Source organism: Suncus etruscus, chromosome 2 (genome assembly GCF_024139225.1).
Source record: "Suncus etruscus isolate mSunEtr1 chromosome 2, mSunEtr1.pri.cur, whole genome shotgun sequence".
Taxonomy (NCBI): domain Eukaryota; kingdom Metazoa; phylum Chordata; class Mammalia; order Eulipotyphla; family Soricidae; genus Suncus; species Suncus etruscus.
In genome coordinates, this window is record NC_064849.1 from 100,575,293 (window position 1) to 100,594,538 (window position 19,246).

At 43.1% G+C, this 19,246-nt stretch overlaps 1 protein-coding gene across 1 annotated transcript in view; it reads left to right on the plus strand.

Moving 5' to 3' along the window:
• Positions 1 to 19,246, plus strand: part of WDR70 (WD repeat domain 70) — a 282,711-nt gene that overhangs the window by 7,062 nt on the left and 256,403 nt on the right. Inside the window, 2 exon segments of the mRNA XM_049767710.1 lie at positions 8,338 to 8,458; positions 8,798 to 8,981. Of these exon segments, the coding sequence (XP_049623667.1) occupies positions 8,338 to 8,458; positions 8,798 to 8,981 (305 nt within the window).

The window sequence follows — 19,246 nt, forward strand, 5'->3', positions numbered from 1 at the left end:
ACCCCTGAGCACTGCCGGGTGTGACCCAAAAACCACAAAAAAAAAAAAAAAAAAAAAAAAAAAAGATAAATAAAACAGAACCCATGTACAATTACTTTGTCCCTCAAGTCCCCAGATTGTAATACATTATAATATTTCTTAGCAGCCCACAAAGCAATCTAAAGCCATAAAACTTATGTAACTCCTTAAACATTAAAGGCATAGTATTTTTTTTTTTTTACATCTCCATGCACATGCATATTTAAGTTAACCTCAAAAGTTTAAGTGGGTTTTTTTTTTTAAGGATTTGAGTCAAAGGAGCACAGTAAAAACGGTATTAGAGTGGCAATTATTGTTTGCATAGGCCCATCAAAATATGGGGGACATGGAAAGGAAAAACCTTGGCCTAAATACAAGGAGACCCTACCCCTGAAGTTTCCTGGCATAAAACCAATTCTAGGCTCCAGGCAAGCTAGTTTGTCCAATCCAAGATATTGTCTGTAGTGCCAACACAATTTATTTTTCACAGTCTCTGTTGTTGGTATCATGTTTCTGTATTAAAGATCCTGGAATCTCCCAACAAAACAAAACAAAACAAACATGTATAAAATTTGTAAACACAAGGGCTAAAATTAAAAAATTCTTTAAAGAAAAAAAAAGATTCTGGAATCTTCATATTCTACATTGAAGTCAGGATGTGGAGTGTCCTCTAGTTTCACCTCACAATGCAGAGATCCCTGTTCTGTAAGCAGGTCATTGTTGTTAAGTCTTCTCAGTGTTAAGGGAAGTCTCTTTTGAGCAGGTCGATGTCAGAACAGCTGTAGGGTCTTCCCTGGTAGAGGATTGCTTCCAGGTGATGTTATAGACAAACTTGGATATTTTGTGGATGGCTTCCCTGGTTCAGGGGTGAATGGAGAATGCCCATTCTTCTGAGGCCTATGCCAAGTCATTATGTCAATGTTCAGGTGTAAGGTCCCGTTGCACTACAAAATTTGTGTGTTTCAATCTCTATTCGATAAGATCATATTTGTATAGTATTTTCCCATTTTTATGTGCCTATGCAAACAAGGAACAATGCCACGTGGCGTTATCGGCTCATATGGGGGCCATAAGAACAAGTCCAACAATCCCCATGACATGGTTCAATCATAAGCATTAAACTGAGGGACTCTTTCACCAAAATTTCTTACTGAACAGCTCACAAAGAGAAGAAAAGATAAAAAGTGGTTAGAATCGCCACTGTATAAGAGAATATTTAGTAAGACTTATAGATGTCAGAGAAAAAAACATAAAATATTCAAAAGACATACGTGTCCATTTTATGTCTTTTGAAATAGTTGAGGGTTGTTAGATACAATGTACGGCTTTGGTCTATAATTAGGATTGTACAGTACTGAAGTTAAAAGAGTAATGTGGGTTACTGATGATTGGGGGGTGAGACAGTTAAGGAGTAAAAATGAGCTTTGTAGGGGTGTGCGAATGGGCAGAATACAAAATGGACATTCTGCATATGTAAAACATAACTTAAGGATAGGGAATACTCTTAATATATACTGTGCGCCCCCGTGCGGTTTTGAACATGTAAACTGGTAAGAAATTGCCAGAGACAACCTTAGTGCAACCGAGCAAATCTCAACACACCCCAATTTAGGATTCACCATTTCTGGTGGCACCCAGGGAAGGCCCTGAGGCCGGGGGCAGAAGAGGCACAGCTGGGGCCTATTAAGTTAGGGAGAGGGCCTTCGACATGGGGTCTCCCCAAACCCCATGCCAACTAGAGCTAGCCTCCAGATCAAGAAAGGGTTCCGTAGAGTGCCAGAAGCCAGAATCTGCCCGCCCTCCACCCTGTGCCCTTCCCACCCAGGTGCTTGGGGAAGGGTGGGGAAAGTTTGGGATCCCATTCAGGAGGGACCACCTGACACTCACCTTGTCTGGCCACCTGGGCTGGCACCCAGGGAAGGCCTGGAGGCTGGGGGCAGAAGAGGGGACGGCTGGGGGCCTATCAAGGCTCCCAGCACACCCAGATCACTTAAAATTTTTATTTATTTTTTTTTGGTTTTTGGGCCACACCTGGCGTTTCTCAGGGGTTACTCCTGGCTGTCTGCTCAGAAATAGCTCTTGTGGGACCGGAGAGATAGCACAGCGGCGTTTGCCTTGCAAGCAGCTGATCCAGGACCCAAGGTGGTTGGTTCGAATCCCGGTGTCCCATATGGTCCCCCGTGCCTGCCAGGAGCTATTTCTGAGCAGATAGCCAGGAGTAACCCCTGAGCATTGCCGGGTGTGGCCCAAAAACCAAAAAAATAAAGAAATAGCTCTTGGCAGGCACGGGGGACCATATGGGACACCAGGATTCGAACCAACTACCTTTGGTCCTGGATCGGCTGCTTGCAAGGCAAACACCGCTGTGCTATCTCTCCGGGCCCTGTTTTTTTTTGTTTGCTTTTTTGGTTTTTGGGCCACACCCGGAGGTGCTGAGGGGTTACTCCTGGCTATCTGCTCAGAAATAGGTCCTGGCATGCACGGGGGACCATATGGGACACCAGGATTCGAACCAACCACCTTAGGTCCTGGGTCGACTGCTTGCAAGGCAGACGCCCTGTGCTATCTCTCCAGCCTCCCCCCCCCCCCTGTTTTTTTACTTAAACAATTTTTTTTTTTTTTTTGTGATTTTTGGGTCACACCCGGCAGTGCTCAGGGGTTATTTCTGGCTCCAGGCTCAGAAATTGCTCCTGGCAGGCACGGGGGACCATATGGGGCGCCGGGATTCTAACCGATGACCTCCTGCATGAAAGGCAAAGGTCTTACCTCCATGCTATCTCTCTGGCCCCATACTTAAAAAATTTTAACTAACATATTGTCACATCTAAAAATTTAGTAACATGGGCCAGAATGATAAAACAGAGGGTAAGGCATTTACTTTAAATGTAGCTGACCTGGTTTTGATTATATTTTTAATTCAGTTTTGAAAAATTACTGCAGAACCTGGTGGTGCTTTTGGATGAATCAATTAAGATGATTTGTCGATTTTTTTTGTTTTGTTTTGTTTTATTTTTGGGTCACACCCGGCGGTGCTCGGGTTACTCCTGGCTGTCTGCTCAGAAATAGCTCCTGGCAGGCACGGGGGACCATATGGGACACGGGGATTCGAACCAACCACCTTGGGTTCTGGATCGGCTGCTTGCAAGGCAAAGCACCGCTGTGCTATCTCTCCGGGTCCTGATTTGTCGATTTTTTGGTAAACTCCTCTCACCCCTGGATTCTATCTTCTATATTCAAAATGAAAAATACTATTTTAGTGTTGACTTTTGCTGGTAATCACCTTGTTCCTGATTCTTAATACTCTAGCATTAACATAGGGTGTGTTTTCAATTAATAAATGCCTTTAGGGAGCTAGAGAGATAGCACAGTGGTAGGGCAGTAGGGCGTTTGCCTTGCATACAGCTGACTGGGATGGACCTGGTTACAATCCCTGGCTCACCTGATCCTTCCAGGAATGATATCTGAGCTCAGAGCAAGGAATAACTCCTAAGTGCTGCCGGGTGTGGCCCAAAAACCAAAACAACAACAACAACAAAAAACCACCAAAAACTTATTTTAATAGCGTTTAAATTTGGGCATTTTCCTCCCTTTTTCAGGGTTTGGGCCACACCTGGCACTGCACAGGGATTGCTGTTGGTGGTAATCCAGGGACCATATGTATGGTGGGGATAGAACTCAGATTGTCTGTTTGTAAATTCTACTGATCTATTGGTCCCTTGGACATTTTGGGGAGGGGCTGTACCTGATGGTACTCAGGGTTTTATTCCATTTTTTTCATCTCTTACTTATTTTTTTTTTTTTTTTTTTTTTTTTTTTTTTGGTTTTTGGGTCACACCCGGTAACGCTCAGGGGTTACTCCTGGCTATGCGCTCAGAAGTCGCTCCTGGCTTGGGGGACCATATGGGACGCCGGGGGATCGAACCGCGGTCCGTCTCCTAGGCTAGCGCAGGTAAGGCAGGCACCTTACCTCCAGCGCCACCGCCCGGCCCCTATTTTTTTAAGTATCTTTATTTAAACACCATGATTAGGGTTTTATTCTTTTTTTTTTTTTTTTGGTTTTTGGGCCACACCCATTTGACGCTCAGGGGTTACTCCTGGCTATGTGCTCAGAAATCGCCCCTGGCTTGGGGGGACCATATGGGACGCCGGGGGATCGAACCGCGGTCCTTCCTTGGCTAGCGCTTGCAAGGCAGACACCTTACCTCCAGCGCCACCTACCCGGCCCCAGGGTTTTATTCTTAACTCTGTGCTCAAAGATCACAGAGTTCAGGGGACTATATGGGGTACTGGGATTAGAATTCAGGTTGGGGGCCGGAGAGATAGCATGGAGGTAAGGCATTTGCCTTGCATGCAGAAGGATGGTGGTTCAAATCCCAGCATCCCATATGGTCCCTTGAGCTGCCAGGAGTGAATTCTGAGCATAGAGCCAGGAGTAACCCCTGAGTGCTGCTGGGTGTGACCCAAAAACCAACAAAAAAAAAGAATCCAGGTTGGCCATGTGCAAGATGAGTTCTTTATTCATCCTGTACTATCCTGTCCTGTACAGTCATCCATCTGTTCCATCTGTCTATCCGTCTATTCTTCCATTTGTCTGACCATCCGTGCATCCGTCCGTCCATTCATCCATCCGTCTAATATATTATGTATATATCATTTACCTGTTTATCTTTCTAATATATTTTCTATTATATATTATATTTTCTTTTTAAATTTATTTATTTTTTTGGTTTTTGGGTCACACCTGGAAGTACTCAGGAGTTACTCCTGGCTCCATGCTCAGAAATTGCTCCTGGCATGCTGGGTGGACCACATGGGATGCCGGGATTTGAACCACTGTCCTTCTGTGCCTAAGGCAAACGCCTTACCGTTGTGCTATCTCTCCTGCCCCGATATATTATATTTTCAATCAATCTATTTATATATTTATCTATGTATCTCTATCGATTGATCTATTGGATCAGTACTCAGGGCTTATTCATGACACCGTACTCGGGGATTCCACCTGGCATGCTTGAGGGACATGGGGGTGCCAGAAATCAAACCCTCACTGCTATATACAAGGCTAGCTCCTACCCTTTGTATTCTGACCTAACTGACCTTTCATTTTCCATTATTTATGCATTATTTACATCCCATATTTTTTGTTTATTTTTGGACCATACTTGGCTATGTTCAGGATTTACTCCTGGTTCTGCTCTCAAGGATCATTTCTGGTGGTGAACAGAGAACCATATGGGGTTCTGAGGTTCAAACCCGGGTAGGTGGCATGTAAGGCAATAAGACTACTCTGTACTTTTTTCCCAATCCCTTGTTTGTTTGTTTTTTTTTGGGGGGGCACACTTGGCTGTTGTCAGGAGTTCCTCCTGGCTCTGCCCTCAGAAATTATTCATGGTGGGGCCCGGAGAGATAGCACAGCGGCGTTTGCCTTGCAAGCAGCCGATCCAGGACCAAAGGTGGTTGGTTCGAATTCTGGTGTCCCATATGGTCCCCCGTGCCTGCCAGGAGCTATTTCTGAGCAGACAGCCAGGAGTAACCCCTGAGCACTGCCGGGTATGGCCCCCCCCAAAAAAAAATTATTCATGGTGGATTCAGGGGCCCATTTGGGATGCTGGGGATGGAACCCAGATGGGCTTTGTAGAAGGCAATACCCGCTCTGCTATTTCTCAGGCCCCTGAAAAAAATAATTTTTTTTTTTTTTTTGTTTTGGGGTCACACATGGTATTGCTTAGAGCTTATTTTTAGCTCTGTGCTCAAGAATTATTCCTGGCGGCACTTGGGGGACCATCTGGGGTGCTGGGGATTGAACCTGTATGGCCCAAGCGCAAGGCAAGTACCCTATTCACTGTCCTATCCTGTTAGCCTCAAATGATTGAACTTTTCTTTTCTTCTTATTTTTTTTTTGTTTTTGTGCTACACCTAACTGTGCTCAGGGGTTATATTTGTCTCAGCACACTCAGAAGTTACTCCTGGCAGGCTCGAGGAGGTGGGGGGTGAGGTGGTCCTTATGGGATACCAGGAATTGAATCTGAGTTAATTGCATGCAAGACAAATGTCCTACCCCCTGTGCTATCTCTCGGGCCTCTGATTGGACTTTTCTTGTTTTTTTTTTTTCCCAAGGTAAATACTGGTTATTAATCTAACGTAGTTGATCTTTTTTTTTTTTTTTTTTGGTGTTTGGGTCACACCCAGCAGTGCTCAGGGGTTACTCCTGGCTGTCCACTCAGAAATAGCTCCTGGCAGGCACGGGGGACCATATGGAACACGGGGATTCGAACCAACCACCTTAGGTTCTGGATCGGCTGCTTGCAAGGCAAGCACCACTGTGCTATCTCTCCGGGCCCACGTAGTTGATCTTTTCTCAGGATTTTGGTAGGATGTAGACCAAAAATCAACTTGGAGAGTTAAGAAATTTTCAAGTGGTGAATTTAGGGGCCAGAGTGATAGCATAGCTGGTAAATCATTTGCTTTGCACAGAACTGACCCAGGTTGGATACCAGCTTCCCATATGGTCTCCCAAGATTACCAGGAGTAATTCCTGAGTGCAAAGCCAAAGTTACTCCTGTGCACAGCAAGATGTGGCCCCAAAGCAAAAACAAAAGTTGTGAATTTATGGTTACGAGAATAAAACAAAAAGTAGGTGGGGGCTGGTGGGATAGCACAGTGGGGTGGCATTTACTTTGCATGTGGCTGACCTAGGCATTCTATATGGCTTTCAGTCCCTGGCATTCTATATGGTCCCTGATTCTGCCAGGAGTATTTCTGAGTGCAGAGCCAGGAGTAACCCCGTGAGTGCTGCCAAGTATGGCCCAACCCTCCTTTTGCCTCTTTCCCCAAAAGAAGGTGGTAGGTGGTAGTTCTGATGCTGGAGTGCAAGAAGTTGCTAAAGACTGAATGGTAGAAACAAGATCTACAAGCCTTCCAGTGTTAGGCCTTGAGGCTTGGAACCTGAAGGGAGTATAGAAGACATTGGAAAATGGAGCACTGGTTGCATACCAGTTAGATAATGCTTTTATGTTACAATGTCTGTTTTGAAAAAAAAATTGGGTTTTAAGTGTACATGTATGAAACCAATAAACAATATTATGTATACCCACAGTGAGTCACGATTAAAACTGAATAAATTTCTTTGGGTATCAGTAGTGAAATTAGCAGGGGTTGGAGAGATAGTATAATGGGTAAGTGCTCATTTTGCATAGGACTGACATTGGTTTAATCCCTGACACTGCATATGGTCCCCTTTAAGCACTACCAGGAGTGATCACAGAGCATAGAGTGAGTAGTAAGTACCATTGGGTACCCCCCATAAGAAAAAGAAGTGAAATTAGTTAAAACCTTAATTTTGGGTGTTTTATTACCCACAGTTTGTTTGTTGTGTTTTTATTGTTACCCCACCCATCATTGTTAAGGGCTTACTCTTGGGTCTGCACTCCTGGTAGGATTGGGGGACCGTATGGAATGCCCCAGATTGAATCTGGGTTGGCCTCATGCAAGACAAATGCCCTACCCACTACAGCCCTAATTTTTTTTTTTTTTTGTTTTTGTTTTTGGGATACAGCTAGCAGAGCTCATGGGTTACTCCTGGCTCTGCACTCATGAATCATTTCTGGCAGTGCTTGGGGGGGGGGATCAAGGTGATCAAACCTGGGGTGGCTATATTGCAAGGCAAATTCCCTCTCTACTATACCTTTGGTCTGACCTCATCAGCCCCTAAATTTTTTTTTGTTTTTTTTTTTTGTTTTTTGTTTGTTTTGGCCCACATCCAGTGATGCTCAGGGATTACTTCTACTCTATGCTCAGAAATTACTCCTGGTAGGCTTAGGGGATTGAACCCGTGTCAGCCGTGTGCTAGGCAAACGCCCTACCTGCTGTGCTGTCGCTCCAGCCCCCAGCCACTAAAATTATGATTTTGATTACTTTCAATACTTTCTATGTCTATTTATATAGTGCCATGTGGTTCATATATTAGTCAATGCTATATTTTGGGGAGGGTTTACCTTATAGTGCTGGGAATCATGAAGTACTGGGGATTGAACCCTGTGTTTCCACCTGAGTCTTTTGAGATATGTCCTTTGACCCCTGTTCACATCCTCATTTTGCTTAATGTATGTGTTAGTTAGGCTCCAGGTTTGTAAGTTTTCCATTACAATTTTTATTGGCTGCATTTTACTGTTGATCCATAATAATTCAGTTATTTCTCAGTGTTGGGCATTGTGATTGATAAGTTTTGCTCTTACTGGGTATATGTTCATTTTCAGTCTTTTAAATCAAACATAAATTTTGAAGTCTAATTGTTGGAAATATTTTAAAAAATCATTTCAGAAGCAAGAGAAAAAGAAGAAGAAATGATCAGAGAGAAGGAATTAAGAATGCAAAATGAAGATACTGAACCAACATCTTCAGGCTCCCATGTGATGAGAGATAGTGCTAAATCATCTTCCAGGTGCTTGACTTTTTTTATCTTATTTATTTTTCTTATTTATTTTTTATTAAATTAATTTAAAGATAATGCATCACGGGGCCAGAGAGATAGCATGGAGGTAAGGCGTTTGCCTTTCGTGCAGAAGGTCATTGGTTCGAATCCTGGCATCCTATATGGTCTCCTGTGCCTGCCAGGAGCAATTTCTGAGCATGTGGCCAACCTGGGTTTGATCTTCAGCATCCCATATGGTCCTTCTGAGCCTGCCAGCAGTGATTCTAGAGCACAGAACCAGAAACAACCCCTGAGCACTTGCAGGGCTGACCCCAAAACAAAACAAAAAATTTGTTTCTCTGTTTTCAGGGATACTAGTAGCAGTGGAAGTGAAGATAGCTCTGATTCTTCTTCGGATGAATTAATTGGCCCTCCAGTGCCCCTTAAAAAGGAGGAGGAATCAGTTGATCATATGGAAGAAGACATTATTGGTCCTTTACCTGCACCTCTTAGTGATGAAGAAGATGATGATGATGATTCAGAAGAAGACGAAGTAAGTAATATCTACCCCCTCCTCCTCTGGAAGGAAGTAATTTAAGAATAGGAAATTTAAGGGGCTAGAGAGATAGCACAGCAGTAGGGCATTTGCCTTGCACTAGGCCAACTCAGGAGAGTCCACCTGAACCCCCTTCCTTCCTTCCTTCCTTCCTTCCTTCCTTCCTTCCTTCCTTCCTTCCTTCCTTCCTTCCTTCCTTCCTTCCTTCCTTCCTTCCTTCCTTCCTTCCTTCCTTCCTTCCTTCCTTCCTTCCTCCCTCCCTCCCTCCCTCCCTCCCTTCCTTCCTTCCTTCCTTCCTTCCTTCCTTCCTTCCTTCCTTCCTTCCTTCCTTCCTTCCTTCCTTCCTTCCTTCCTTCCTTCCTCCCTCCCTCCCTCCCTCCCTCCCTCCCTCCCCCCTCCCTTCCTCCTTATTTTTTTTTTTTAGGTTTTTTTGGGGCCATACCCAGTGAAACTCAGGGTTAATTCCTGGCTCTGTGCTCAAAAATTGCTCTTGGCTTTGGGGGACCATATGGGACGCTGGGGATCAAACCAAGATCTGACTTGAGCAGCCGCATACAAGGCAAAAGCCCTACCACTGTGCTATTGCTCAGGCCCTGAGATTTCTTTCTTTTTGGGGGGCAGAGGTTTGTTTGATTTTAAATCCCACCTGGTGGTGCTCAGGGGTTACTCTTGGCTCTGTGCTCAGGAATCACTCCTGGCAGGCATGGGGGATCATATGGAAAACGAGGGATTGAACCCTGGTTGGCTGTGTGCAAGGCAAATGCCCTACCTGCTGTGCTATTGCATCAGCCCTGAGCAGGAGTATTTTTTTCTCGTCCATTTTCATTTTTTTCCCAACGCATGTCATAGTGAACGTATCTAAGCCAAGGACAAAGAAATAGAAATAGATAGCATGGAATTAGGAAATATGATTGTGACTTTTCAGTCATCTTCCTGAGTCAGATAAATTATACTGGCCTTGAATGGAGTAGAACTATAATTTTCAGATTTTGTGATTTGATAGTAAATGTCAAAGTTAGGTTATAATATTTTCTTTTTTAAGTTTAAGTAATTTTTAAAATTAAATCAATGTGAAGTACAGATTACAAGGTCATCAGTGTTAAGTTTTAGATGTACAATATTCTAACACTAGTCTCTGCACCAGCATCTTCCCTCCACTAATGTCCCTAGTCTGTTTGCCCCAGCCTGCCTCAGAACAGGCACTTTTCTCCCTCTCCATTGACCTAGAGTTTCCTTCCGCAATTTATACCCCCACTCTCACCCCTGCTGTAGGTTTTCCACTTAAGACCCATTCTTCTGCTCTTCAGTTAGACTTTTTATTTTAGTTCTGAGCAAGAACACAGCCTTTTTGCTTTGTTTTATGCATATATTTTTTAAAAATTAATTATTTTGTTTATTGACAGCCTTTTAGGTCAGGGATAATAGACAAAGAGTGGAATGATTGTCTTGAATGTGCATTTTATTGTGGGATCTAATCTAACATGCTAGCATACTTCATTTTAGATGAGTTGTACAGCAGTATTTTGCTTGTGTTAAAATGGTCCTTAAGGGGTCGGGAAGGTGGCGCTAGAGGTAAGGTGTCTGCCTTGCAAGCGCTAGCTTAGGATGGACCGCGGTTCGATCCCCCGGCGTCCCATTGGTCCCCCCAAGCCAGGAGCGACTTCTGAGCGCATAGCCAGGAGTAGCCCCTGAGCATCAAATGGGTGTGGCCCCCCAAAAAAGTGGTCCTTAAAAAAGGCGGGGGTAGGGGCCGGAGGGATAGTATGAAGGTAAGGTGTTTGCCTTTCATGCAGAAGGTCATTGGTTCAAATCCTGGTGCCCCATATGGTCCCCTGAGCCTGCCAGGAGTGATTTCTGAGCCTGGAGCCAGGAATAACCCCTGAGCTGCCGGGTGTGAACCCCCCCCCCCCAAAAAAAAAAAAAAAAGGCAGGGTAGAGATAGCACAGCTGTAACGCGTTTGCCTTGCATGCAGCTGATTCAGGAAGGTTGGTGGTTTGAATTCTAGCATCCCAATTATGGTCCCCCAATGCCTGCCAGGAGCGATTTCTGAGCATAGAGCCAGGAGTAATTCATGAGCGCCGCTGGTTGTGACCCTTTAAACTCCCACCCCCCAAAAAAAGTTTCTGGCCCTTAAAAGATTTATTTTTGTTGTTGTTGGTTGGATTTAGATTTCTTATTGTTGGTTAGAACAGACTTTTTAGTTTTCATTTTGCTCTTCTGTAGTATTAGACCATATTGACTTTTCTTTAAAACTCTTCCATTGCCATTTCTTTATACCATTGTTTTACTGTCTAATTCTTCATTTATTTAAAAGACAACCTACTGAGTATCTATGAGGTTTACAACAATGAATAAAGCAGACAATTCCCTGCTCTGATGGGGCTTGCCATTTCTTTTTCTTTTTATTTCTTCTTTAAATTTTTATTGTGACCAAAGTGCATTACAAATCTTTTACTGCATCATTTATGGTACATAGTGACAATGAATGAGGGGCATTCCCACCACCAGTGCTGTCCTCCCTCCACCCCTGTTCCCAGTATGCATCCCATATCTCCCTCCTCTACCCCCCAGTATGCTAGTGCAACTGGTCTCCATTTTGTTTTTTTTTTTTTGTTTTTTTTTGTTTTTTTTGTTTTTTGGGTCACACCCAGCGGTGCTCAGGGGTTACTCCTGGCTGTCTGCTCAGAAATAGCTCCTGGCAGGCACGGGGGACCATATGGGACACCGGGATTTGAACCAACCACCTTTGGTCCTGGATCGGCTGCTTGCAAGGCAAACGCCGCTGTGCTATCTCTCCGGGCCAACTGGTCTCCATTTTACAGCTTGTTGTAGATTGAGCATCCATTCCACTGTCATTGAAGATAAAAAAGGATAAGAAAAAGGGGAGAAAAAAATTTGGTAACAACTACCAAAAAAAGAAAGAAGAGAGAAAAAAAGAAAAAAAGAAAAGAAAGAAAAATGGGGCCCGGAGAGATAGCACAGCAGTGTTTGCCTTGCAAGCAGCCCATCCAGGACCAAAGATGGTTGGTTCAAATCCCAGTGTCCCATATGGTCCCCCGTGCCTGCCAGGAGCTATTTCTGAGCAGACAGCCAGGAGTAACCCCTGAGCACTGCTGGGTGTGGCCCAAAACCAAAAAAAAAAAAAAGAAAGAAAAATGGAAGAAAAAAAAAAATGGACCCGGCAAATAAAAATAAAAATAAATCTCTAAATAATAACCACAAGAGTGAAAAAGAAAGAGAAAAGTGGAAGAAAAAGAGAAGGAAAAGAAAGTCAAAAACTAACAAATCAAAACAAAACAAGAAAAAGTATGGGTGCTAGAGTGGTAGGGTTTGACATTCCCCCCACTTTTTTTTTTTGCATAGGCACAGTAAGCATTGGGGAAGAAGGAATTCATTTGGCCTGAGAGATTCAGGGTTTCTCCATCCTTAAAGCATACCATCATGGGATCAACCCCTGGCTCCATATATACTCATTACCCCATTCCAAAGGCTTTTTTGTGATGCCAGGAAATTTTCCTCTTGGTTGTGTGTGAGAAAATCAAGCCACTGTAGCTAGTAATGTTGGTATCTGTGCAGGTTATAGCTCAGGGTCTAGGATAGAGTCTCTAGGTTCTAGAGGTTCTTATCCATCATTGTTGTGGTGTTCAGTCTTCTGTAACACTTGCTCCCTGTTTTCATTCAGTCCCTAAGCCGAAGCCTAGGATATTATGGATCCAAAGGGGCTTGCCATTTCTAATAGTCTCTTTTACTTTCAAATGAGTCTAATAGTCTCATTTACTTTCATTTCCTGAACCATAAACATTTCCCGAGGCTCTGTGCTTCCCTACCTTATTCTTATTGGGGTGGAATTCTTTGCATCTTCGTGGCACTCTTAACTCTATTCACTTAGGACATCTCATTAGAACTTTCAGTTTGGCATTCAACCCTCTTAGGAACTCTATTGACATATAAGTTACACTATTCTAAACTCAGAGTCTGAGTTTAAATTTAGTCTTTCATTTTCTTTCAAACTTCGTGGTAGCACATAATTATTCTCTTTGCCTCCAGCATGCTCTGATTCAGTCTCTTTTCTTCTCTGCTGCAATGGTCAACTGTTTGTAACATGAATCACATGGCAAAAATTGGTACTCATTGCCCAAACGGAGGAAATAAACCACCAAAACAAATCCATCTGGGGATTCCTGAGCAAAATTTGATTATTTTGTTGTTCAGAAACATGCAAAGTACTGTGGCTTCTTCTTCTTCCTTTTTTTTTTTTTTTTTTGGTTTTTGGTTTTTGGGTCATACTCATCAACACTCAGGGATTACTTCTGGCTCAGAAATTGCCCCTAGCAGGCTCAGGGAACCATATGGGATAGCAGGAACAGAACCACCATTGGTGTCCTGGGTTGGTACAAGGCAAGTGCCCTACTGCCATGCTATCTCGATGGCCCCTACTGTGGCTTTTTTTAGAAAAGGGTTCTAAAAAAAAAAAAAAAAAAGAAGGGTTTTACTGAGTAGTAAAATAGCCAAGTTCACATACTTGAGTGGCCAGATATTTCATCAGGTACTACTGAAATCTACTGAAAAATACTTAAAGAAAAAAAAAATACTCTAGTTTGTTGTATGGGCCACACCCAGAGGTAAATGGGTGACTTAGGGCCCTGGGGGAACATGTGGTGCTGGGGAGTGAACATGACACTCCTGCATGCAAACCATTTGCTCCAGCCTATTGAGCTATCTTCAGGGCCTTTAAAATAACTTGTAAGATCCCCCCGCCGCCCTTTCAATATTCTGAAAATGGGTTCGGTAGGATGGTGTAAAGCCTGAAACATGTGTTAGAAAGAAAAATTTCATAGAATGCTGGTGCCGTGCTTTATCACCTACTTGTGGCTGTTCATGGAAGTTGCTACTGTTCACTACACTGAAATGCTGTCACAGGTCATGTCTGATCTGGATCATACTTCACAGATAACACATGAGATACTGCTATCAAAATAGTCTTTCTTTTAAAAGAAGGATATGGAAATTGTTTTGTTTCTCTGCTATGAGAAAACAACAATTTGAAGTTTTCATATAAAACTTAATTAAGAATATTCTTTTGGGGCCGGCAAGGTTGTGCTAGAGATAAAGTGTCTGCCTTGCAAGCGCTAGCCAAGGAAGGATCATGGTTCTATCCCCCGGTGGCTCGATCCCCTGGCATCCCATATGGTCCCCCCAAGCCAGGGGCAATTTCTGAGTGCTTAGCCAGGCAGGAGTAACCCCTGAGCATCAAACCCCTGGTGGACCCAAAAAACAAAACAAAACAAAACAAAACAAACAAACAAAAAAGAATATTCTTTCTTGGGGCTGGGGCAACAATACAGGGCTTAAGATACTTGCCATGTCTCCCAGCTACACTGAAAAGGTATTTTACAACACATTTGGTCCCTAGATATTTAGCACTGACTTTTGTAGTGTTTTTCCAGGCACATGTCTAATCTTTCATCAGAATAGGCCTATATATAAAATATGTGATTCATAAGGGTATTAGGTTTCATTTATTTCTATCTGCCCAATGTTGCTATACTGATCAAAAGTTCAGTGGTTTCTTCTCATTCTTTCAGTTTCTGCTTGTTACAGTTTTGTTGGACTTTAAGAATCATTTCACATAGGATTTTCTCTAACCTCTCCAGATGCCAGCTGTATGTTCTACTTCCTTGACTGAATTTCTACCTTGTAGAGCAAACTTAAATCATTTTCCTTGTCCTTGAGAATGATGATTCTGTGTGGTATAAACTTATTGCCTTCCCTTTGCACTCATAGAGACTTGCACATAAAAGGTAGAATAGTTTAGAAAATTCTTACTACCTCTACCATAGTGCCTTTAGTATAACACATACAGAATATATATTTGTCAAGTAGAATTAAATTTACCTGGTTACTATATAAAAATGATCATTTAGGCATTTGAACGTGTTTTTTCTTTGTGACATATCAACCTCTAATTTTTATGTGGGAAGTAAAAATGGGGATAGAGGAGTGAACAGAGGACATATGAATAGAGAAATAAAGAGAGTGACTTATGGAGCTGGAATACAGTGTGTAGGGCATTTGTCTTGCATATACTCCATCCAGGTATGATCCCTAGAATACTCTATGCCCCCTGGAACACCCCAGGAGTAATTCTTGAGCTTAGAGCTAGTATTTTTTTGTTGTTGTTGTTGTTTTTCGGCCACACCCAGCAGTGCTCAGGGGTTACTCCTGGCTGTCTGCTCAGAAATAGCTCCTGGCAGGCAAGGGGGACCATATGGGACACCAGGATTTGAACCAGCCACCAAGGCAAACACCGCTGTGCTATCTCTCCAGGCCCTAGAGCTAGGATTAAACCCAGAACACTACTTAGTGTGGCCCCAAAGAAAAACAAAAACAAAACAAAAACATTTTTTGTAGCAACTATTTCATGTGCACCATTTCTACACTTGATATGTTATAAGCAGAATAGTTCATAATTGTAAGAATAGTAATATGGTTGAATGAGGTCAATTGAATTAATTGTATAGAATGCAAGTGCTTATGAACAAGCGTATGAAGTCAGGCAAAAAATCCCCCAAAAAACAAAAACAGAAACACAAACAAATCATCTTTCTAGTTAAAAAGACTCACAATTTTTTTTTTTTGTTTTTGGGCCACACCCAGCATTGCTCAGGCGTTACTCCTGGCTGTCTGCTCAGAAATAGCTCCTGGCAGGCCAGGGGTACCATATGGGACACCGGGAAGCTCACAATTTTTTAAAGAGTGATAACAGTTCTGGTAAGATAGCTCAAAGTGCTGGAGGCTGTACTTTGCCTGTGAGAAACCAGAGTTTTATGTCTGCACAACAAGGTCCTCTAAGCACTGCTTGGAGTGATCCCTGAGCAGAGCTGAGACTTGTCCCTGAGCTTCCCTGCGGCACTTCTTGCCTTCCCCTCAAATCCCTGATTAAAATGTAAGTATGAGTATTTTTGTTGGGGTATAATTTATATATATGATAAACACAAATATTAAGAATTTAGTTTGATAAGTGTTGCTAGTTTGTACATATGCTGTGAATGTCCATGATACAAAACAAGATATAGGACTTTTTTGTGGGGGAGGTTTACTTTTTGGTGATGTTCAGGGGTTACTCCTGGTCCTGCAATCAGGAATTACTTTTGACAGTGCTCAGGTGATCATATGTGGACCAGGGATTGAACCCGAGTCAGCTGCATGCAAGGCAAGTACCCCACCCACTGTATTATCTATCACTCCAGCCCCTGATATGGGACATTTTTGACATCCAAATCTTCGTATCCTTTCTTGTTACAAAACCTTTTATTTTTCTTTTTTACAATGGGTGAGGAGAGGGATACTAGGAGAGGGAGGGAAGAAGAGAGGAATAAGAATGAGAGGGGCCGGACGGTGGCGCTAGAGGTAAGGTGCCTGCCTTGGACGGACTGTGGTTTGATCCCCCGGCGTCCCATATGGTCCCCCAAGCCAGGAGCAACTTCTGAGCGCATAGCCAGGAGTAACCCCTGAGCATCAAACGGGTGTGGCCCAAAAACCAAAAAAAAAAAAAAAAAGAGAGAGAGAGAGAAGGAATTAGAAAGGGGGAGAGAGAGAGAGAGAGAGAGAGAGAGAGAGAGAGAGAGAGAGAGAGAGAGAGAGAGAGAGAGAATGAGAATATACAAAACCTTTTTTGTTTTTTGTTTTTTTTTGATCACACCAGGTGATGCTCAGGGGTTATTCCTGGCTATGTGCTCAGAAATCCCTCCTGGCGGGCCCGGAGAGATAGCACAGCGGCGTTTGCCTTGCAAGCAGCCGATCCAGGACCAAAGGTGGTTGGTTCGAATCCTGGTGTCCCATATGGTCCCCCGTGCCTGCCAGGAGCTATTTCTGAGCAGACAGCCAGGAGTAACCCCTGAGCACCGCCGGGTGTGGCCCAAAAACCAAAACTAAAACCAAAACCAAAACCAAAAACAAAAACAAAAACAAAAACAAACAAAAAAAAGAAATCCCTCCTGGCTTGGGGGACCATATGGGATGCCGGGGATTGAATCCAGGTCCTTCTTGGGTCAGTCGCGTGCAAGGCAAATGCCCTACCACTGCACTATTGTGTTGGCCCTTACAAAACCTTTTTTAATCCCTTTTAGTGCTGGGATGAACGCATACATATGAAGCATACATTATACCACTGAGCTATATCCCCAGCCTAGTCACAGAACCTTAAAAAAATAGGTTATGGGGCCAGAGTAATAGTACAGTGGGTAGGGAACTTGCCTTGCATGTGATTGACCTGGTTCAATCCCTGACAGCACATATGGTCCACAGAACATGCCTGGCATGATTCCTGAGTGCAGAACTAGTAGGAAGTTGGTCATGAGCACACTGGCTGTGGCACAACAACAACAACAACAACAACTGAGTATGTTTTTTTTTTTTTTTTGTTGTTGTTTTTGGGCCACACCCGGCGGTGCTCAGGGGTTACTCCTGGCTGTCTGCTCAGAAATAGCTCCTGGCAGGCCCGGGGGACCATATGGGACACCAGGATTCGAACCAACCACCTTAGGTCCTGGATCGGCTGCTAGCAAGGCAAACACCACTGTGCTATCTCTCCGGGCCCTGAGTATGTTATTTTTTATGTTTTATGTTTTTGTGCTTGAGGGTTGTACTTGTTGTCCCAGGGAACTATAAAGTCCTTGGGTTGAACTGGGCCTTCCATATACAAGGTAGTGAAATAAAAGTTTTTTTTTCCGGTAGAGGAATTTACTTGGAAATGTGAGGGAGGGGGTAAAACGGGTTTAAGAGAGAACATGAGCTTTGTCAGTAAGGAAAAGCCTGTATCTCTAATATTTTTTTAAACTATAGCTGCTCTTTGGGCTTTATTCTAGTGTCCTTTAAAGATGGTGATAACATAATTAAGTGGAGACGTGGGGATTATCAAAGATTTCTTTTATCCTTACTACCCTGTTTCCTGTTACTATAGAAAATTGAAAGTTGCATTTTTCTGATTGTAACCAAAGACTCCATGTAACTGTGAGTTCTTAGCTGTGAGCACCTGTTTTCTCTGACCTTCCTTTGACTCCCAGGCTGGCACGTTCTGTGGTGGAGAGTCCAAGTTTGGGCCACCACTGGTGCTTTCTCTGACTTCTGGTTTGAAACTTTCATCCCTGTGGCCTCGGTCATTGCCAACCACCTGTATCAGTCAGTCTCTTTCTCTCTAGCAAGGGGAAGGTTGAAGAATGAAAAATTTTTAATTCTCAGAAGCTGATATTATAAGAGTTCAATGATTTTTATAAATACAAATCTAGAGGTTGACTCATTCTAAACTTGGAATTTCTGGAGTTTGAATTGTTTTTGTCATCATTGCCAATATTTGATTAACAATCACTTTTAATTCAATTATAGCTGATGAGATAAAAGTTACTAATTACAAATTTGTTGGGGTTATTTTATTTTATTTATTTATTTTTTTTTTGTTTTTTGGGTCACACCCAGCAGCACTCAGGGGTTACTCCTGGCTCTATGCTCAGAAATCGCCCCTGGCAGGCACAGGGGACCATATGGGATGACGGGATTCGAACCATCGTCCCTCTGCATGAAAGGCCTTACCTCAATGCTATCTCTCCGACCCCACAAATCTGTTGTTGTTGTTTTGGCCATACCTGGTATTGATTAAGGGTTTCTTTTAGCTCTGCACTTAGGAATCACTCCTTGCAGACTCGGGGACCATCTAGGATGCTGGGTATTGAACCCAGGTCAGCATTGTACAAGGGCAAGTGCCATATCCACAGTACTGTCACTCCAGCTCCTAAAAGTTAATTGTTTTGTTTGTTTGTTTGATTTTTTTGGACCACACTTGGTGATGCTCAGGGTTACTCCTGGCTATGCACTTAGAAACTGCTCCTGGCTTGGGGATCCATATGGGACGCTGGGGGATAGAACCATGGTCTTTCCTAGGCTAGCGCTTGCAAGGCAGACACCTTAACTCTAGCACCACTGTTCCAGCTCCTGAAAGTTAATATCTTAAAAAAATTATACATATAAATATGATAGAGATGGAGTTGTTGCCTAGTGGAAAAGCATGTGTGTGAGGCCTTGGGCTTGATTCCTGGAATGAGATTAAAAATTGATGTAAGGAGGCTTAATTATTTTAAAATTCAGAGGAAAATCTGTGTTTTGAACCATATCAATTTTATTACACCTGCAACATTCTGTCAGCAGAGGATGCTAGAAGCTCTATTCCCAAGCCCTGTAATAGTATCCTTTATGGATTCTCAATTGC